At 36.8% G+C, this 23,255-nt stretch overlaps 1 protein-coding gene and 2 non-coding genes across 3 annotated transcripts; all 3 read left to right on the top strand.

Annotated features, from left to right (window-relative positions):
* Window positions 1-908: 908 nt before the first annotated feature.
* RPL37 (ribosomal protein L37) lies at window positions 909-5,527 on the top strand. Its single transcript, XM_053700427.1, has 4 exons — window positions 909-981; window positions 1,850-1,985; window positions 3,500-3,584; window positions 5,419-5,527. Exons 1-4 carry the CDS (start codon window positions 979-981, stop codon window positions 5,486-5,488), a joined length of 294 nt encoding a protein of 97 aa, XP_053556402.1. The 5' UTR covers window positions 909-978; the 3' UTR covers window positions 5,489-5,527.
* LOC128650703 (small nucleolar RNA SNORD72) lies at window positions 1,697-1,774 on the top strand. Its single transcript, XR_008400965.1, has one exon. It is a non-coding gene; the product is annotated as a small nucleolar RNA SNORD72 (small nucleolar RNA).
* On the top strand, window positions 5,264-5,343 carry LOC128650702 (small nucleolar RNA SNORD72). The gene has a single exon (XR_008400964.1). It is a non-coding gene; the product is annotated as a small nucleolar RNA SNORD72 (small nucleolar RNA).
* Window positions 5,528-23,255: the final 17,728 nt, after the last annotated feature.

Genomic DNA, 23,255 nt, shown 5'->3' with positions numbered 1-23,255 from the left:
AAAAGCCCAGTGCTGTTAGGGCAGCATGGAACTTCCTAATGGCGTGAAGTGGTTAAAGGAACATGAAATCAGTTTTTTTCTTTTGTGATTTGGAAAGAGAGTAAAATGAATTTAAAAAAAACAACATATTCTAAGTATTGTCTTTTATTACAATTCACTTTGTCCCTCTTGGTATCCTTTGTTGAAAATCGGGTAGGTAGGCTCAGGAGTGTGCACATTTCTGGTTCACTATATGGCAGTTTTACAACAATATTAAACTTTTGCCAAATATTACTTCAGACACATGCACACTACCTACCTAGGTATGCTCTTCAACAAAGAACACCGTAAGAACTGCATACATTTGATAACATATGTAAATTGGAAACTTTTTTTAATGGTATGTACTACAACTTTTAGGTTTTATGTTCCAGTAATTCTCAGTATTAATACCATAAATAACATAATCAGATGTTGAAAGGTATAAAGTGGAACATGAAATCTGTTGTAGCAGAGCTGTAGTTATTAAACAGATTATATCAATTTACTGTAGCTTAAACTAGTATGTTTTTAGAAAATACAGTAATCTTCAACAGAAAAAAAACATATACATTTTAGTAAATATTATTCTGCAAGGTTATTTAATAAGTTAAATAACATTAACGTCTAGATATGGCAAACGTAAACTTGTTGCCGCAGGGTGATTTCACTTGAAGATATCTGCACAGCCAAATTTGTCATTACTTTGTGAGTTTACTTAACCTCACTAACTTGATAAGAACGGCTTGAGTTGTAATACAATTCATGTTTATAATTCCTGCACAAGTAAAAATAGAGCTTATTAGAGTTATTTGCCCTCAATAAAAATGGTTGACCCATCCGTACACTCTAGACACTTTTCCGAATTTCCGACATCCAGCACCACCGGAAGTGGTAGCTGCTGATATAGCGGAAGTTTTTGCTTAGTTCCGGTCTCTATTTTGTAGGCCGCTGGGAAAGATGGTGAGTGTGGTGGTTTCTCGCAAAGTTAATCCGCGAATATCAAATACATCTTAAGGATTACGGTTTCAATAAACCTGTTGGTCGATAGAACAGATTCCCGTGTTTTTGCCCATCTGTATTTGTTTTACCGCTGAGTGTTAATTAGATATTCATATTGGAAAGTGCGATATGGCTGCCATTCTGTATTGCTAATTAAAAACTCGCAATTTGAATTAAATTGGGATTCATTTTACGATTCTTATGCAACTCTAAATAAATATAGTTACGATTACTCTTGTTAATAGTATTGCTTTTAATTATTTGTATGACTTTTGACCCTGAGTAGCTTTAGTATACAGTGAATAAAATATATTTGGCTTTGCTTTGGTACTTAAATGGTTGGGCACTATTATTAAACAGATTTTCCGCACGCTACAACGTCAAACTATATCTACTCGCATGTGATTTGTGTCTGGATACTGATAGTCTTTATCTATGACGGTTATTGCATTTTCTAACCTAAGTAGATGCCAGAGATCGCTAGTTATTATAGTGCTGTGCAGTTTTGTTGGCATTAGGGTACTTGCTTGACATCAGACTAGTACATTTAGCTGTAGTCTATGCTTTTATACAAACTAGTTTACAAGTAGAAATGTTGACATATTTTTTTGCAAATTGGATTTGATATGGGTGTTAATTATCCAGCCTTCCCTTAAAGTGTTTTGTGAAATATATTTGCATATCTGTGATGTTCTAAATTAATGTCTGAACATATGATACAAAATGATTTCAGACTTCTACTGAGATGAATGCAAATTTTCCATTTTTTTTGGGGGGGGGGGTTATTTCCTTTAACCTTGTGTCTAAGTTTGTTGCTTGTTTTCTTTAGACGAAGGGAACATCGTCATTCGGAAAGCGCCGTAACAAGACACACACTTTGTGTCGCCGTTGTGGATCTAAAGCATACCATCTTCAGAAATCCACCTGTGGCAAGTGTGGCTACCCAGCAAAGCGCAAGAGAAAGTGTAAGATAATCAAGTAATAGCCAGCTCGTTAAAGAAACATTAAAGAAATTATAATCTACCCAATGATGCACTTTTATATTGGAGAAGAATTTTGCAAGGAATAAACCAGCTTTATTTTGTTAAAAGAGCAAATTGTTTAAAGGGCCATGACACCCAAATGTTGAAACACTTGAAAGTGATGTAGCATAGCTGTAAAAAGCTGACTAGAAAATATCACCTGAACATCTCTATGTAAAAAAGAAAGATATTTTACCTCAAAATGTCCTAAGTATTCAAACCCCATTGTAAAGGACTTTAAGCAGTAAATCAGTCCCGGGACAGCCAAAGGAGTGAGCTTCGTGCACACTCGTTATTTTCCTATTCAGTTTAAGGAAGTTTACTATGAAATGAGATTACAGTAAAACAGTTCATGACCTCAGCACTGCTGATTGGCTGCAGTTAATTTCCTTTTTTTTTTACTTGCAGCTGAAGTATAGGTTTTTTTGTGTTTTTTTACACAGAACTTATTGTGCTGAGCTGTGGAGGTTGTGAGGTAAAATCTTCCTTTTTTACATAGATGCTCAGGTGATATTTTCCTGTCAGCTTTTTAGTTATACTGCATCAGTTTCAAGTGATTTAGCATATGAGTATTGGGTCCCTTTAAGTTTATTTTCACTGCACATATAGTTAAAATATTGGATACTAATTCTTTAAACTTAATTTTCTGACAAGCTACCCTTTAATTATTTTTCCATAAGGGAACAGTGCTTTACCGGTCTATAGCAATGTTTCTTATATGCTTAACACCTTTGCATGGGTTAAACACACAGCATTAAAGGGTAGTTTGTATTAAAGGGACTGGAAACCCCAACATTTCCTTTTATTATTTGGATAGAACATACAATTTTAAACAACTTTCCAATTTGCCACATCTTGTTATCCGTTGCTGAAAAAACAGCATTGCTCTACTGGTAGCTAGTTGAACATATCTAGTTAGCCAATCACAAGAGACAAATGTGTGCAGGCACCAATCAGCAGCCAGCTCCCTCTAGTGTATATGCGCATATTCTTTTTCAACAAGGAAAACTGAGATAATGAAGCGCATTTAAAAATAGAAGTAAATTTAAGTGTCTTAAAATGACATGCTCTATCTGATTCAAGCAAGTTTTATTTTTGACTTTCCTATCCCTTTTAAAATAACATTTCATTTTTAAACTGTTATGGCCTTTTAAGGAAAGTTTGGGGTAAATACTGTAGAATTGCATAATAAATGCTTGATACAAAGACAATACAATAGCACTTAGTCTGAGCTTCAAATGAGTAGTAGATTTTTCATATATATATGTTATAGCTACATAATCAGTGCAGTAATGTTGTAATTCTAATTAAACATTCTATGTTTAGAGGCCATTGTATTCTCTTTGCTACTGCAATGTAATATGGTATACTGTATTTACCTTGTAACTAAATGTGCTTGTATGCTTTAAATGTTTCCGCTTTATAGATTTAGAGTGATTTTTTTTTTTTCCCATTAGATAACTGGAGTGCTAAGGCCAAGAGACGCAATACCACTGGAACAGGTCGTATGAGGCATCTTAAGGTTGTGTACCGTAGATTCAGGTAAGATCTTAACAGTTCACTTGGGTTACATTTTGGAGCCAGAATGAAATATTGTGCAGTTGAAAATAAAATGTCTTCAAAAAAAGATAAAATATGTTTTGAAGTTTGTCTAAGGGCTAGGTTGGGAATGCTGTAAAATATTTCACCAGTTTTTGTATGGGTTCTAAAAGCGAGGCCTCTTGGGTAAAGTGACAAGAAGTTTAGATAGGACAGTGTTACAGATTGATCCTCGAGGTTTGTTTGTCTCTTTACCAATAAGAGAAGTATTTTTCCCATTTGGTCATTTCAGTGATTTTGAAGAATATATTACTAAACAAATAAGTTGAGTAAACTAAATTCTGTTTAAGGATAAAGCTAAAATTGAACTTTAATTAAAGGGACATAATACTCATATGCTAAATCCCTTGAAACTGATGCATTATAACTAAAAAGCTGACAGGAAAATATCACCTGAGCATCTCTATGTAAAAAAGGAAGATATTTTACCTCACAATTTCCTCAGCTCAGTAGAGTAAGTTCTGTGTGAAGTTATACTTCAGCTGCTGCTTAGCTGCAGGTAAAAAAAGGAAGAAATGAACTGCAGCCAATGAGCAGTGCTGAGGTCATGAACTCTTTTACTGTGATCTCATGAGATTTCACTTATGAGATTTAATTGTAAAATTCCTTGAACTGAATAGGGAAATGAGTGTGCACAACGCTCATTCCCTTGGCTGTCCCGGGACAGACATACTGATTTGCTGCTTAAAGTCCTTTGCAATGGGGTTTGAATACTTAGGACATTTTGAGGTCAAATATCTTTCTTTTTTACATAGAGATGTTCAGGTGATATTTTCTAGTCCGCCTTTTACAGCTATGCTCCATCACTTTCAAGTGTTTCAACATTTGGGTATCATGGCCCTTTAAATTCACAAATAGAGGGTATATTTCAATTTATTTTATTCAGAAAGAATATTCGATCACAAACTGCTTTGGAACTTTCTAATCATATTGTGCATTTATTTTTGCCCCATCTGAGTTAGTTGGTCAGAGCCTTGTGAGCTTATTGGTGCTTAGGTACTGCATATGTAATAGAGCATATACACCAATCAGCTGACGTGTAAATGTGTATCACTATCTAAAATATATTGTTTCTACTCCATGAAATTGGCATTTCTATCTAAATGCTAGATGGTTGACTTATCTACAGAACTAGTCTGGTATATATTCTAAGGATTGTGTTTGTAAATGTGCAATGCTAAAATGCTCTTAACCCTTTACTGCTGGTACTTATTTGCTCCGATGTAAACAAATATTTACAAATTTAAATAACACAATTGTTCTTACTATTGTGATTTCAATGATGGGATCGGGTAAGGGGCTAGTGCCTATGTTGCTAGGCACACTCTCCAGCCCTCGATCCCCCCGTTAAGAAGAGTCTATGGCTTCAGGACAGCCAAACGGCTCGAATTTTCCTTGTCGTCCTAACAGCACTAAAAATCCAGTGCAGTAAGGGGGTCATGGAACATCATTAAACTTGAAATGAATGTAAAGTAGTGTATTTTGTCTGACATGCACTTTGCCTTCTCGGTTTAATTGTTGTAACCTGTGAATGTGGATTTTTAGACCTCTTAGGTCTTAGCAGCAGTTTTATTCAACATAAGGAACCCTTAAGTGATAAACCTGATATCTCCTCTATAACAAGCTTATCTATGATGTTTATCAAATAAATGTCTGAACATATGAATTCATTAGTGATTTTGCTTTTTATCTGAGATAAGCTAATGCTTTTATAAAAAATATTTTCTCAATAATATTCAATATTAACTTTTTTTTTTTTCCCCCCCTTTCCTTGTAGAAATGGATTCCGTGAAGGCACAACACCAAAACCCAAAAGAGCTGCTGTTGCAGCCTCCAGCTCCTCTTAAGAACAGATATTTGATAAAATAAATTTGGTCAAAAGTTTTTTTCCTTTTCATGTGTTTTTCTTTCATGTTCTTTGTGTATGGGTGTGTGCTGGATTGAGATTAAAATCGTCTTTAATAGGATTAAGGAGATTCCTATTCTATCAGTTTATGTATAACATGCATGGCTGACATGGCACGGATATAACTATCTAGCATTCAGTCTGGTGTAAATGTGTTAGGTGAGCTTCAGAAGTATACATGGCAATTGTAATTGTTTATTGTACTATGTATACTAGATATGTGCATTCTGATCCTTAATGTGGACCCGAATGATGAAGTAGCTGGACGCTTGTGTCCAGCTCTTTGGAGTTGGATTGATGTAAAATATCACCACACTAAGCTGTGCCAATTCAGATCTTAGTGTGGGGGGTCTTTGAAAGAAGAAATATTTCTCCCAAAAACCCTAAGTTTCTACCTACTTATGCATCCAGATCCTCAAAGGATTTGAATGCACATATTTAAAGTGTAGTTGCATTCTAGACCAGTGGTTCTCAAGCTTTCAGACTAGCACACTTCTGTTTGAGTGGTTGTCCTGTAAATGTTACACAAATTTAAAAAAAAATATATATATTAACACTGAATATCTTAAAGTGATAGTGCAAATTTAGTAGAAAAAAAATGTTTAATCAAAGTTAGCATAAAAAAGATTGAAAGCAGCAAAGAACTTGTTTTTCTTTTTATGAGAACCTTCTCAGTATAGTTACTGCTGGGTAACTGCTGTTATTACATAACTTTTTTTTGTACTGTCACATGGTTTTTGCAACAAAAGTTCTCTACTGAACATGGTCAATAAATCCCAGCTAGATTAGTCTCCTCGCAACACTTTAATGGAAAAATTATGACTTTGCCTTCCTGTACAGACCCCTTGCTCCTTTTATGGGACTTTGGCAGGAAGTAATGGACCCTGCACAAATTAAATTAAAAAAATAAATTAAGTGTAAAATACTTTCAAAATTATCAACAATGCTAATTGCAATGCTTTCTATTAAGTATAACCCACTGATTAGTGATTGAAACAATACCTTTTTATATTTTAACTTACTGGGGAGGCATGAAATTATTCAAAAGTATCTAATCGCATACAATAGTGCCAGCTTTATGAAGCTTTTTGGGCAAGCTTGCTGCCACATTTAAGAAGCGCACTTTTTTTCTTTTGAGCCTCCTAAAAGTTGGCGATCCGTTTATTTTTTTTTTTTGGGGCGATTTACATACCCTGCTCTAGCGCAATTGGTTGTGCGATGCAACATTGCAAGTGACGGTTGCAGGAAGACAGGTACTACTTGCAAAACTGTCCGTCTGCAAGGGTGGCAAATTTTGACTCCGGCTGCCGAAAAAAATCATTGCATCCCATAGAAAGCAATAGAAGCCTTTAATCGATAAATTATACCAGGTTTCCAGTGAGAGTGCAAACGGTTAATACTGTCGGAGGCTCTCGATACATTGGGAAAAATTACACCCAGCACAACTAGGTATAAAAGGAAAAAAGAGCTTATTTTGAGGCCTGGTTCTCATTGAAATTGCAAATCCTGCAAACAATGCAAGTGTTCAAATATAGAAATAAAATTATGTATGTAATATATTTATTGGTCCTATGTATAGGAATAGTTGCACTGTTTTTATTAAATATCACTATGTATGTACATAGAAAAATAGATGCAAGCATATATGTACCTATTTCAAATCTGCCCAGGGATGCAATATATATTTTCAGTACATAGAAAAATATAATATATAATCTTCGCACATGGGTGAGCCAATGGCAATCAGGATTTGTTGCCAACAAACGGCTCCAACCTAGGTTGCTCCTGATCTTAGCTAGACAAAACCATCAGCAAAGGAAAACAAGCAAATGAAGCAATAGAATTAACGTTGAGGAGTTTGTAAATTTTTATGTTCTAGCGAAAAATGGAAGCAAATATTTGTCACTTTAAATTAATGGGATAGTCTAGTCAAATTTAAACAGCATTCAATTGTAATCAAATTACAAATTTACTTGTATAATCAATTTAATTTTGTTTTTTTTAAATCGGGAATGTAGGATTAGGAGGGGTTACATTTTATGTTCAGCCCCTGGGTAGCAATTGCTGATTGTTGGCTACATTTAGACACCAATCAGCAGGCATTCCCCAGATGCTGAATCAAAAATGTTTCGGCTCCTAAGCGTACATTCCTGCTTTACAAAAAACAGAACACATTGAAATTTGTAGGAGCACTTTTTTAAGTGTATTATTGCATGCTCTGATTCATGATCGTTTAATTTAGAACACGATCCCTTTAAGAAGTATGTGACATTTCTCATTTAAGAGACAACAGATATTATAGTATATTTCTAATTAGCATTGCTTATCAATACATACAATCCCCTGCAATTGCACACCTGAAGGCCATGGTTACCAGATACAAAATATAGAATAAAAGGCAAATGGGGGGGGCGGAGCCGGCCGAGAGCGAACATGGCCGCAAGTGCTAAGAGCTCCAGCTAAGAATACCCCCTAGGAGCAGCTAAAATAATTACCCAGGCCCCGAGCGAGAGAGGAGGAAAACAGAATGAACTAAACTCACTCACCTTGGTCCGTAATCCCCCTCTTCCATGAGCTGAATTATAGCTGAAGACAGAGGCATAGGTCAAAGGGCTGGAGGAGCTACGGCACGCCTCAAACACAGATAGAGCATTGTGTAACAGCTGACCAGAGCCGGAGCACACAGCCCAGCAGAGTATAGAGAGTGACTGTTCCTGAGAGCGCGAGTAGCTGTGAGAAACAGGCGCGGATCAGCGGTAAACGGGTATACCACCCGGTGAAGTACAGTTGCTCCGGTCCTATACAGAACAGAATCTCTCAGCACAGAGGAGGGGGTTAACGATAGCTGCTGGCGGAGCGTGAGAGGGCAGAGCAATAAGAGAGGGGAGAAGGACCCTGTAGTGGAAAGGGACGCCAACATCTAAACGGTCCTCATATAACAGCACAGACAGTCGGAGTAAGAACTGGCATATTATAAAACAGCAGCACAGAGGTGAGAAGCACAGGATAAGGGTGGTGGTGGAGAGGGGTCTAAAATCCAGCAGAAAAATAAAGTAAAGGAGGAAAATAAAAGGGAAGAGTAAGTGGAAAAGGGGAAGAAGGAGGAATAAAAGGGAAAATTAAAAGGGGCTACCTGTGTAAAGAGAATACAAATGTACCCCCGGATATACATTACATAACAGAGAAATAAAAATTTAAACTACAAGGCAAAACCCCCCACTGCTCTTCCTTAAATATATAATCAAACCCACATAATATGGGTGGATTTGGGGTAGTACAATAAAAATAAAAAAAATAATAAAAGATCTACAGCTACGGGAAAACAGCGATCCTCAGAACAATGGATGATATAAACACATTTTGCACCACGCTAGGGATAGACCCTCCACCCCACCCTACCCAGGCAGAAAATCAAGAAAGCCCTAAATCTAACTCAGCCCAGCAATCAAAACAATCAAAAGCCCCCTTGCAACTGCAAAACTCACAATGGGTCAAAGTGACACATAAATAGATAGAAAAAGGAGGGGAGAAAAGGAAGATAATGAAAAGAAAGGAACAAGTGAGGGGAATGGTAGAAGGAGTAGGGAACTGAGAGGAAAGATAGAGGAAATAAAAGGGAGAACAATATAGAAAGGATTTTTATTACAGTTATAAATAGTAAGATTATTGACGATAGCACAATAGGTAAAATAAATGGTTAAGATTGTTTATATAAGGTCACAACTTTAAAAATTTTTTTTATATATAACCACAAATAAAAGGACTATTAGTTATAGTATAGCGTGAGAAGCACATGGTTATAATTTAAACACAAACAGAAGAATTTGGTTATATTATTAGTTGGAAAACACACAGTTAGGCAATTTATACATAGCCGTATTAAATCCTCACCTTCACTTCAGTCCTACATAAAGTTGGAATAATAACTGCACTAAAGGCGCACAGTAGAGCACAAAATATTAATATTTATTTTTAATAATAGTAAATAATTAAGAAAATATATAGAAGTGTTATTAATCATTTTTGCATAAAATGCTTGCACTACACATTTAATGTAGAGATATAAAAGTATGTGTTCTTTTTTTTTTTTTTTCTCCCCTCTCTGATTAAAGCTTTTACTGAAGGTATATAATAGAGGTGGAAGTCCCTTGGGATGGAATTTTTTTTTTTTTTTTTTCCTCTATCCCCTCACCCCTCTCTTGCGGAGGAGAAGGGTAACAGAATAATTTTTATCCTATCTACTCTTGTTGTAGAGCTGCTTAGGAGGTACATGGATGCTCTACTTTGGTCTGTGTACGACAATTTTCTTTTCCTTTTTTTTTTTTTTTTTTTTTTTTTCTCTCCTCTCCCTCTCTCCCTTTATCCCCTGTTTTCTGGGAGTTTTTCCTCCCTTTTGTGGAAATGTGCCTATTCCAAACGGTGGGTGACTCATTCATAGGCCGGCCTTTTTCAAGCATAATATAATGGATACTAAACAAATAAAATTTTTATCTCAAAATGCGAAGGGCCTCAATGCACCCCATAAAAGGCAAATAGCACTACACAGTTTTCATAAAGAAAAGGGAGACATCGTCTTTATCCAGGAATCCCACTTTATACACAATAACGAACCTAAATTCACCAATAGATTTTATCCTACTATTTACCATAGCTCAAATACTCGGAAACGTAACGGAGTATGTATAATAATTCAGAAAGATACCCCCTTTCAACTTTTGCATTTGGAAAAAGACCTAGAGGGTAGATTCCTGTGTCTGGTGGGCCTATTATACAATAGACCCGTTACAATAGTCAATCTATATGCACCTAATACAGGACAAAAAGCATTTTTTAAACGAATCACCAACCTTATATTAGAAAATATGAAAGGCACATTAATACTGGGTGGAGACTTTAATCTCACATTTGAACCGATGTTAGACTGCTCAAAACAAAAGAGTAACATATCTAAACACGTAATTAGATCTGTTAAAACAAATTTACTTTCTTTATCACTTATAGATAGCTGGAGAACACAACACCCCACAACAAAGGATTATACGTACTATTCAGCACCTCAAAAATCATACTCACGCATTGATTATTTTTTTATTGATCAAAATAGTTACTTTTTAACTCAGGAAACAAAAATACATAACATAGCATGGTCAGATCACTCACTTATTTCAGTAAGTATTAAATGGCCAGAGACGCCAATAACTCCATACCAATGGAGATTAGAAGATCATCTATTGAATGATCTACAAATTAAGACCGCTATCCAAGAAACAATAGATATGTATTTCTGTCATAACCAATGGGGGGACACCTCACCCGCTATATGGTGGGAAGCACACAAGCAGGTAATACGGGGGGAATTTATCAAACATAAGGCCAGATTAAATAAAAAATTGAACAGAACATACCTGTCACTTATCAGCACACTGCAAAAGATCGAACAAACACATAAAAAAGACCCCCACAATGTGACTGTATCTACCCAGCTTAAAGAGGCCCGCACCAACCTTAGAGCCTTCTTGAATAAAGGGGCCCAACGAAGGGCACTAGCACAAAAAAAAATCTTTTTCAATGGAGGCAATAAGGCTGGAAAACTGCTGGCAAGAGCTCTAAAAAAAAAAAAAGATTGCAATCTCATATTCCAAAATTACAGGATGCACAAGGGAACCACATTGTGGGGAGTCAGGATATAGTCAGAGAATTTAAAAATTATTACCAACAATTATATAACTTAGACCCTAACCCCCTCTCTCAAAAAGCGGAATCAGATAAACTGACATACATAAAAGAAACAGAAATACCCACCCTTACAGACGCACAAAGATCGACATTAGATGAGCCATTCACATTACAGGAGGTCATTCAGACTATCAAGGATCTACCATCTGGTAAGAGCCCGGGACCCGATGGCTTTAACACAACATACTATAAAACTTATATAGAGTCTCTTGCACCTAAGTTACTTAGATTATTCAATTCATTCAATAAAAACTCATCTTTCTTAAAAGAAATGTTAGAAGCTAGAATAGTAGTGCTTCCCAAACCAGGGAAAGAACCCAATAGTACAAAACATTTTAGACCAATTTCGTTACTCAATAATGATATAAAAATTTTCTCCAAAATTATTTCAAATAGAATAAATAAGTTTCTCCCTTATATCATAAATACAGATCAGGTGGGATTCGTCCCTGGTAGAGAAGCACGGGACAACACTATCAGAACACTACATTTAATCAAATATGCCAAACTAAAAAAGATCCCTCTAGTAACAATCTCAATGGACGCTGAAAAAGCGTTTGACCGGCTGGACTGGTCATTTCTCCAGCAAGCACTTAAGAGGTTTGGATTTGGAGAAAAAATTATTCAGCAAATATTCCAGTTATATACCTGTCCTACGGCAAGGGTGAAGGCGAATGGCATGATCTCAGACCCATTTAATATAACCAATGGTACGAGACAGGGTTGCCCCCTATCGCCCATACTTTTTGTAATATCCATGGAAATTTTAGCCGCTAGAATACGCTCCAACAACAAAATCAGAGGGCTGAATATAGGGAATAAGGAATACAAGATATCACTCTACGCTGACGATGTTCTATTAACCTTGACTAACCCAGTAGACTCAATCAGTGCCTTAGAAGAGACTTTCCAGGAGTTTGGAAAACACTCAAATTTTTTGATAAATAAAAATAAATCAGAGGCATTATTCACCTCAACACCTGTATCGACCATTCAGGTATGTAAACAACAAAATCCATATTCCTGGAAAGAATCTTCGCTAAAATATTTAGGTGTTTACTTAACGTCAGACACTGCAGGCCTTTATACAGAAAACTATGTGAAACTAGCAGAAAATATTCAGCAAGACCTTACTCAATGGAAAAAAAAAACACTTTCTTGGTTCGGTCGTATACATACAATAAAAATGAATATTCTCCCCTGTATTCTATATATTCTCCAGACAGTTCCTATTGCTTTACCTAAAAATTACTGCATTGACCTCCAGAAGATGATCAATGCTTTTATTTGGAATGGGAAAAAACCTAGAATTAACATCTCCACGCTATATACACCAAAAAAAAAAAGGAGGTTTGGGGGTACCAAATATTAAAAATTATTATAAAGCAATAGTATTACAGAGAGTAATAGATTGGCATACAAACAAAGAGAATAAAATATGGGTAACACTAGAAACAGATCTAATAGCACACCAACCAATTAGCAATTTATGTTGGGTAACGGCAGACAGCAGACCCCCAGGCACAGAGAACTTCCCCCTGATCCAGCATATAGTGACTCAGTGGGATAAGATAGTGACCACTTGCCCCAATATATCAACTTCTCCATCACCATTACTACCAATAAATATTAATGCGGAATTTCAAGGAGGTATAGTCCCTAGACTCTACAATTCAAAACAGATACAAGAAATGTCACCTCTAGTAAATTTCCTTGAACAAGGTAATGTAAGACCAAAGGAAAATCTTGTAAACATAGCAGGGGGGTCATACTCAAAATGGCTAAAACATCTTCAACTAAAATTTTTTATAGCTAAACACCCGTCAAGAAGCGATTTAGTAAGAGAGCTAACTACCTTTGAAAAAATATGCCATAAAGGAACACCATTAAAGGGAATAATCTCTCGTAGTTATAAATTTTTAACAGATACTGATAAACCTAAAAACCATATATATATACATAAATGGGAAAAAGAGATCGGTAACCACCTTGAAATTGCAGAGTGGAACCAAATCTTTTTAAAATCAGCTGAGACTTCAGCATCTTCAAATATCCAAGAACTTAACTATAAAATACTAACCAGATGGTACCTTACACCAGTTAGACTCCATAGTATTTACCCAAATGCTTCCAAAAACTGCTGGAGGCAATGCGGCATGGTTGGGACAATGAAGCATATATGGTGGGACTGCCCATTGATCCAAGGACTATGGTCAGGCACTTTACTATGCATCCAGTTTATTCTAAATAAATCCTTGCAATTAGATATATATAGCGCCCTTATGAATAAACCTATTAAAGGCATTTGCAAAATTAAAGCGAAACTTATAATATATATACTAAATGGTACTAAATCCATTATAGCACGGAATTGGAAAAAGAAGGGTGCATTAAATGAGAATATGTTAATACCCAGGGTAAATGAGTTACTGGAACTTGAAGAGTTTTCATACTTAAAATCTAAAAGGGAAGATTTCTTCCTGATGATACGCTTCCACTGGGAGGAATTCCTGAATAAAGATAGGGCTTAAGGAATATGAATGAGCACTAATGGGGGAGGAGAGGAGAGATTTTTTTTTTTTTTTTTTTTTCTCTTTCTCTCTGTTTCTTTTTTTTCTTTTCTTTTTCTTTTTTTCTATTAATAAATTTAATAAAGTAAAGCGCTGCAATCTCAATCCCAATACTAGCCCTTTTTTTTTTTTTTTTTCGCTATAAAAATGATGTAGTATTTGGGAGAGAGACAACAGCTACAAAAAAGAAAGAAATTTTTAAAAAAAATAAATAAAAAATAAAAGGCAAATGTATACTTTATTATGACTTATTACATAATTATCCTCATTCATATGTAATTTTTAATGAGAATCTTTTTGAATATATTTAATACAAAAATGACACATTAATTATGTGGCATATTACCAATATTTATAAAATATGTTCTATCATGTCTGCTCAAGCAGAGAATACATTTGCAATATTTAGAACTTTTAGCAGTATACATTAGTGCTAAATATGACATACTTCAAGATATTTGAAGTATTATCTTTAACATGGAGTTATTCAAACATTATCAACGTGTATTGTGCATTGGTCCCAGGGAGAGCCTGTGTCTGTTCATATGTCAATTTAAAATGTATCGCCTCTATCATGGCAATCATGTTGTGCATACATCAGTACTTAAATATAATTTCTTTTTAAAGACACAAGTCCTTACTTGTGGGATATTCACCTCCTGGTCAGCAGGAGGAGGCAAAGAGCACCACAGCAGAGCTTCCCTCCCACCCCAGTCATTCTTTTTGCCTACGTTAGTGATAGGAAGAGGTAAAGTTAGGTGTTAGAAAAGATTCTTCAATCAAGTGTTTATTATTTTTAAAGTAGTGCCAGAGTGCTGCTTTGTTCTAGGGTGTATCTATAATCCATATCAGTATCTTCAGTAGCGCTTTTGGTGGCTTTAGAGCAATAGGAACTGGTGGGACATAATTTTTACTGCGCCTCCTATACATTGATGCTGCCCTTCTAACAGCCTAAGCAAAGTTAACTCAGGCTTTTTGATTTCCACAAGGCTATGGGAGGGAGAGGACCTCCTAAACCTGCAGAGCTGCCCTTCTGTCGGGCAGAATACAAAGCTAAGTGCTGACTTTGTTTTTATTCTGGGAAACAATATCTCAGAGGCAAGTGGGCACTTTAACCGTTTTCATGTTACATAAGGCAGAGATGCTTGTGTAGGGACATCTATCTCTCTTGTTCTTTTTTTTTTTTTATTGTTGGTGGTGGGGTTTTTTTTTTTTCTTCCCCTATCGGGTTAATGTTAGAGACTTGAGCCGATCGGGCTAGGTTTGACTGTGACGCCCATGATGGGCAGGGCTAGCGGTTTGCACGTTTTCAGGGTATTAACTGCGCAACTGTCAGCCGTAGCTGCCATATCCTGCAAGGAAGGTGTCGGCTCTACAACCGCATGGTTTCCTAACAAAAGCATGCAGTTACAGCGTTATTGCTTTATTAAGCATCCGGATCGTTATTGAGTCAGGGAGTGTGTCCATTTTGGCAGGTAGGCACCTCAGCAGAGTTGCTGAGGTGTAGGGGTGTTTACATTTTTTTTTCTATTTAGCTACTGGGATACGTTTTTAGCTATGACAGTAAAAAAGTTAACTTTTAAAATTTAAAGTCACAGTAACGGTTTTTGTTCTTTTATCAAACTTTTGGAGATTGAATAATTTGATTAATTTGTCTTGTTTTATTGAACACATAATTCCTAAATAGTAGATAAAAAAATTCTAGCTAAATTTAAAGAGACAGTAACGTCTTAATTTAAAAAATAAAAAAAAAATGATTGCATTGTTTTTTCTTATTGTGTTCTGTATGGACTTAGGAGCCATAGAAAATGTTACTTGCTCCATGTGTTTGGATGCAAATGTGGAACCACCAATCCCTTTCTGTCCCTCATGTATTGAGAGGGCTTTAAGTTATAGGGATAAGATTTTTCATGAGCAAAATTTCTCTAAGGCGGATGCTTCTCAGTAGTCTAATGATGAGAGTCAGAGTATGCCGCAGCTTTCTCCCCAAGCGTCCTAATCTTTAATTCCCGCACAAGCAGTTTATCGACAAGTTCCCTAAAGGGTCAGATCTCTGCCTTATCAATTTTGTTACACAAACGTCTGGCAGATATCCCAGATGTACAGGCTTTGGTTAGGATCAGGCCTGTGTTCAAACCAGTTACTCCTCCATGGAGTCTGAATTTAGTTCTTAAAGTTCTTCAAGGGGTTCCGTTTGAGCCTATGCATTCCTTAGATATTAAGTTGTTATCTTGGAAAGTTTTATTTTTTGTTGCTATTTTTTCAGCTCGTAGAGTGTCTGAGCTCTCGGCGTTGCAATACAATTCGCCTTACCTTATTTTCCATTCAGATAAGGTAGTTTTACGTACTAAACTAGGGTTTCTTCCTAAGGTGGTTTCAGATCGGAATATTAATCAGGAGATTGTTGTTCCTTCCTTGTGTCCTAATCCTCCTTCTCAGAAGGAACGTCTTCTGCACAATTTGGAAGTAGTCCGTGCTTTCAAATTTTACTTACAAGCGACTAAGGACTTTCGTCAGTCGTCTTCTCCGTTTGTCATTTTCTCTGGAAAACGTAAGGGTTAGAAAGCTATGGCTACCTCTTCCGTTTTGGCTGAAGAGTATCATCCGTTTTGCATATGAGACTGCTGGACAGCACCCTCCTGAAAGAGTTACTAGGGCTGTTGCTTCCTCATGGGCATTCAAAAATGAAGCTTCTGTAGAACAGATTTGCAAGGCTGCAACTTGGTACTCTTCACACTTTTTATAAATTTGATACTTTTGCCTTGGCTGAGGCTGCTTTTGGGAGAAAGGTTCTTCAAGCAGTGGTGCCTTCCGTTTAGGTTCCCTGTCTTGTCCCTCCCTTATCATCCGTGTACTCTAGCTTTGGTATTGTATCCCACAAGTAAGGATGATGATCCGTGGACTCATCATGTCTTTAAAAAGAAAAGAAAATGTATGCTTACCTGATAAATTTGTTTCTTTTTAGACACGATGAGTCCACAGCCCGCCCTGTTCTTTTACTAACACCCCCTAACTTAAATATAATTTAAATAAATCTAAATAAAATTACTATCATTCACTAAATTATTCCTATTTAAAACTAAATACTTATCTATAAAATAAACCCTAAGCTAGATACAATATAACTAATAGTTACATTGTAGATAGCTTAGGGTTTATTTTTATTTTACAGGCAAGTTTGTATTTATTTTAACTAGGTAGAATAGTTACTAAATAGTTATTAACTATTTAATAACTACCTAGCTAAAATAAATACAAATTAACCTGTAAAATAAAACCTAACCTAAGTTACAATAACACCTAACACTACACTACAATTAAATAAATTCCCTACATTAAAAACAATTAAATAAATTAAATAAAATTATCTAAATTACAAACAAAAAACCCCACTAAATTACAGAAAATAAAAAACAAATTACAATTCTTTAAACTAATTACACCTAATCTAATAGCCCTACCAAAATAAAAAAAAAACTAGCCTAAACTAAACTACCAATAGCACTTAAAAGGGCCTTTTGCGAGGCATTGCCCCAAATAAATCAGCTCTTTTACCTGTAAAAAAAAAATACAAACAACCCCCCTAACAGTAAAACCCACCACCCACACAACCAACCCCCCCCAAATAAAACCCTAACTAAAAAAACCTAAGCTCCCCATTGCCCTGAAAAGGGCATTTGGATGGGCATTGCCCTTAAAAGGGCATTTAGCTCTATTGCTGCCCAAAGCCCTAACCTAAAAATAAAACCCACCCAATACACCCTTAAAAAATCCTAACACTAACCCCCGAAGATTCACTTACCGGGAGAAGTCTTCATCCAAGCGGCAAGATGTCCTCAACGAAGCCGGCAGAAGCGTTCCTCCAGACGGGCAGAAGTCTTCATCCAGACGGCATCTTCTATCTTCATCCTTCCAACACGGAGCAGCTCCATCTTAAAGTTGAAGCCAATAGAATGCGAGCTCAATCCTATTGGATGAGTCAATAGGATTGAAGTTATTATTATTCTTTATTTATAAAGCGCCGACAGATTCCACAGCGCTGCCATGGGTACAAGGATAACAGTACAGTGGAGAAACAATACGATAAGAAACAAAATTTTACAGACAAATACGGGGGAATTGAGAGCCCTATTCCTGTGGGAACTTACAATCTAGATGGGTAGGAGGATTGGAAACAGGAGGTGGGGACTGCAGAGGTGAGAATGATATTAGTGAGGAGATAGAGGGCAACTGTTAGTTAATTGAAGTTAGTTTGTTAATAAGTCTGGTGATAAGCTTCCCTGAAATGAAAGGTCTTTAGGGAACGTTTAAAGTAGGAGAGCGGTTAGGGGCAAGTCTGACATCTCGAGGAAGTGCGTTCCAGAGGGTTGGTGCCGCACTAGAGAAGTCCTGTAGTCTAGAATGAGAGGAGGTGATGGTAGAGGACGCAAGAAGCAGGTCGTTGTTGGATCTTAGGGGACGGGCAGGAGTATATTTGTTGATGAGTGAGGACAGGTAGGGTGGGGCAGCATTGGTGAGGGCTTTGTAGATCAGGGTGAGAATTTTGAATTTAACTCTGTTGTGAATGGGGAGCCAGTGAAGGGACTCGCAGAGAGGCGCAGCAGAAACAGAGCGTCGAGAGAGGTGGATTAGCCTGGCAGATGCATTTAGGATGGATTGGAGGGGAGAGAGGGAGGCCAGGTAGTAAGTTGTTACAGTAGTCAAGTCGGAAAATTACCAGGGAGTGGATGAGCTGTTTGATTGCATCAGCCAATAGGATTTTTTCTTCCTTAATTCCGATTGGCTGATAGAATTCTATCAGCCAATCGGAATCTAAGGGACACCATCTTGGATGACGTCATTTAAGGGTACCTTCATTCCGAAGAAGCCGTCGACTGAAGAGGATGCTCCGCGCCGGATGTCTTGAAGATGGAGCCGCTCCATGTCGGAAGGATGAAGATAGAAGATGCCATCTGGATGAAGACTTCTGCCCGTCTGGAGGACCACTTCTGCCGGCTTCGTTGAGGACATCTTGCCGCTTGGATGAAGACTTCTCCCGGTAAGTGAATCTTCGGGGGTTAGTGTTAGGATTTTTTAAGGGTGTATTGGGTGGGTTTTATTTTTAGGTTAGGGCTTTGGGCAGCAATAGAGCTAAATGCCCTTTTAAGGGCAATGCCCATCAAAATGCCCTTTTCAGGGCAATGGGAGCTTAGTTTTTTTTTTAGTTAGGGTTTTATTTGGGGGGTTGGTTGTGTGGGTGGTGGGTTTTACTGTTGGGGGGTTGTTTGTATTTTTTTTTTTACAGGTAACAGAGCTGATTTCTTTAGGGCAATGCCCCGCAAAAGGCCCTTTTAAGGGCTATTGGTAGTTTAGTTTAGGCTAGGGTTTTTTTTTATTTTGGGTGGGCTTTTTTTATTTTGATAGGGCTATTAGATTAGGTGTAATTAGTTTAAAGATCTTGTAATTTGTTTTTTATTTTCTGTAATTTAGTGTTTGTTTTTTCTTGTAATTTAGTTAATTTTATTTAATTTATTTAATTGTATTTAATGTAGGGAATTTATTTAATTGTAGTGTAGTGTTAGGTCTTATTGTAACTTAGGTTAGGTTTTCTTTTACAGGTCAATTTGTATTTATTTTAGCTAGGTAGTTATTAAATAGTTAATAACTATTTAGTAACTATTCTACCTAGTTAAAATAAATACAAACTTGCCTGCAAAATAAAAATAAACCCTAAGCTAGCTACAATGTAACTATTAGTTATATTGTATCTAGCTTAGGATTTGTTTTAAATAGGAATAATTTAGTTAATGATAGTAATTTTATTTAGATTTATTTTAATTATATTTAAGTTAGGGTTAGACTTAGATATAGGGGTTAATAAATTTAGAATAGTGGCAGTGACGTTGGGGGCGGCAGATTAGGGGTTAATAAGTATAATGTAGGTGGCAGCGATGTCGGGAGCGGCAGATTAGGGGTTAATATTTTTATTTTAGTGTTTGCGATGCGGGAGGGCTTCGGTTTAGGGGTTAATAGGTAGTTTATGGGTGTTAGTGTACTTTTTAGCACTTTAGTTATGAGTTTTATGCTACAGCTTTGTAGCGTAAAACTCATAACTACTGACTTTAGAATGCGTAGGAATCTTGGCGGTAGAGGCTGTACCGCTCACTTTTTGGCCTCCCAGGCAGACTCGTAATACCGGCGCTATGGAAGTCCCATAGAAAAAAGCCTTTACGAAATTTACGTAAATTGGTTTGCAGTAAGGCCAAAAAAGTGTGCGGTACACCTATACCTGCAAGACTCATAATAGCAGCGGGCGTAAAAAAAGCAGCATTAGGACCTGTTAACGCTGCTTTTTTACCTTAATGCACAACTCGTAATCTAGCCGATTGTTTATTCACATAAAAAAAAAAGACTCAGTAGTAGTTACAATAATACTTTCCTATCTTCTTGGCATAAATGTCAATGCTATATTCCTCAACTAATGAAAAATGAACAAGCAAAGCAGTTTTGTAATTTGTTTTCTCCAAGTGATTTTTAACCCCTTGATTACCAGCAACAAACAAAATAAAATTGTTCTCATCTTTGTCATAAATTAGCACAAAACAGTGGTGTAACCCAGTGGGACAAAGACAACAGCAATTTTATTGATTTAATGACAGGGGATACATCTCTACTACATAACACATAACAGTGATCAGAAACAAATGTAGACGTGATTTAACCCCTTGATTGTCCAGAAGATACAAGTGCAATCAAGTGCTGTGTTACAGACTTCCCTGATGAGACTGTAACATAAGATCCAAAATGTCACAGATAAGAAAGATTTGTTTGAAGATTCGTAAAATTTTCCCAAAGCCAGTGAAAGGGAAATACTAGGAAACAAAGCATTAGCTTCAAAAAGTGTTTTATTCCTATTTCCCTTCCAATGCTAACATGAGGTTACATAAATAAATGTTATGTATTATTAATCAGCTTCCATTAGGCAATGCCCCAAGAACTGATAGGCTCAAGGGAGGACATTAACCCCTTCATGGTGGTACAATAGTGTTCACGTCGGAATAAAGTTCAGATGCAAACACTATTATTACAAATGAAAACACATGATCATCACTGCGATCTCATGGTTTTAAGGCCGAGATTGGATAATGGGAGGCTACCAAAGGCCGATCCTTGCCTTATCAAAAGGGGAAGCTGCAGGACGCTGTTTATGGTAGGGCGTTCCATTAAAGCCCAGCGCTGTTAGGACGGCATGGAACATCCTAATGGTGTAAAGGTATTAAAAGGACAGTAAACACTTTGGGCTAGATTACGAGAGGAGGACTATTTATCGCTCCTGTGCTAACATCAATAGAAGTAATCTTTTTACGAGCGTCGGACAGCGCTCGGATTACAAATTGAAAGCAAAAAGTTTTCACTCAAGCGCTAACCGAAGCGTGAAAAAAGCCAAAATTAGAATATCGTGACCGAGTTAATGTATTCCCCCATTAAAGTCAATAGAGCCCAAAAAGTGAGAAAAAACTCCTGAGCAAACCCAATCGCATTGCCTCAAGTGCGCTAAACCGACATAAATATATTAATATTTCAAAGACTTATGTAATCACTCTAGGAACATACAAAACACGGAAGGGGACTGCACTCTCAGACTGGACTGGGTACACATCCCATGACCCTGCAACATGCAAAGCCCTGGGTGTTCAACAGCACTCTCAGGAGGCTTCACTATCCCCAGAGTCCCAGGCAGTTAACCTCAGACAGGTCTGGGTGCAAGGCCCATAGGGAAAATGACAAAACAAATTAATACAACACACAAATAGCTGGTTCAGGCAATTTTGCAGCATTGTGAAAACCTAGGATACTAATTTTGTGTTTTAGCTTCTCTAGGGCACGCAAGATAAAGTACAATTTTTACATAAAACTTTTAATGTCCATCAATTTATGACGTGTGCAATTGAAAAAATAGTAAGTTTAAAAGTGGGATTTGAGCTACGATATATATTGCACTGTATACTGTACAGTAGCAAAGAAGAAAACAGTTTTCTCTCTCTCTCCTTTGTAGCTCTTTTCTTTCCTAACACCTGAGACCTCATATCTTTGAGCCCTTATAACATTTTTATGCAATATTCTTTTAATAATGTTTATTAATGTGTTATTATGGGTGTAACTGTACTGTACAATGTAGTTTTAATGTGTTTTGTGTCTCTTTTTAGTCGGGCGTAAAAGTTTAAAGTTTGAGCTCTGAATTCACACTAATCTGACATGAGTTAAATTCAAGCGAACACGTTTACTTTCAACTCGTAATATGCTGCGATATACCCCTTATCGCTTGTGCGTAACAGTTAGCACGCCATTCATAATCTAGTCCTATGTAGGCTTCTCCCCTGCGTGTGGCGATGAGCACTGCCCATGCATTTGAAGAGGTACAACATTAGTCATGTGCCTACCTCACATATAAGCAAAAAAGAAAAAAGTAACTCACTCATACACGAACACATACTCACTCATAAATGCACATCCTCACTCACCATGCATACACATACAAACACACACACTCACTTATAAATACACACCTTCACTCACACATGTATACACATACAAACACACACACTCACTTATAAACACACACCCTCACTCACACATGTACACACATACAAACACACACACACACTCACTTATAAACACACACCCTCACTCACACATGTACACACATACAAACACACACACACACTCACTTATAAATACACATCCGCACTCACCATGCATACACATACAAACACATACACTCACTTATAAGTACACATCCTCACTCACCATGCATACACATACAAACACACACACACACACACACACTCACTTATAAACACACACCCTCGCTCACACATGTACACACATACAAATACACTCACTTATAAATACACATCCTCACTCACACATGTATACACAAACACTCACTTATAAATACACACCCTCACTCACACATGTATACACATACAAACACACTCTCACTTATAAATACACACCCTCACTCACACATGTATACACATACAAACACACATACTCACTTATAAATACACACCTTCACTCACACATGTATACACATACAAACACATACACTCACTTATAAATACACACCTTCACTCACCATGCATACACATACAAACACACACACATACTCACTTATAAACACACACCCTCACTCACACATGTACACACATACAAATACACTCACTTATAAATACACACCCTCACTCACATGTATACACATACAAACACTCACTTATAAATACACACCCTCACTCACACATGTATATACATACAAATACACTCACTTATAAATACACACCCTCACTCACACATGCATACACATACAAACACTCACTTATAAATACACACCCTCACTCACACATGTACACACATACAAATACA

The sequence above is a fragment of the Bombina bombina genome, chromosome 2 (assembly GCF_027579735.1).
Source record: "Bombina bombina isolate aBomBom1 chromosome 2, aBomBom1.pri, whole genome shotgun sequence".
NCBI classification, from domain to species: domain Eukaryota; kingdom Metazoa; phylum Chordata; class Amphibia; order Anura; family Bombinatoridae; genus Bombina; species Bombina bombina.
The sequence above is the reverse complement of the archived record's forward strand: the minus strand, read 5'-3'. Positions and strand labels throughout refer to the sequence as shown.

Coding starts and splice junctions, on each gene's coding strand:
- RPL37 (XM_053700427.1), top strand. Junction 1,986..3,499: donor AGCAAAGCGCAAGAGAAAGT/GTAAGATAATCA, acceptor TTTTCCCATTAG/ATAACTGGAGTGCTAAGGCC. Junction 3,585..5,418: donor GTTGTGTACCGTAGATTCAG/GTAAGATCTTAA, acceptor CTTTCCTTGTAG/AAATGGATTCCGTGAAGGCA.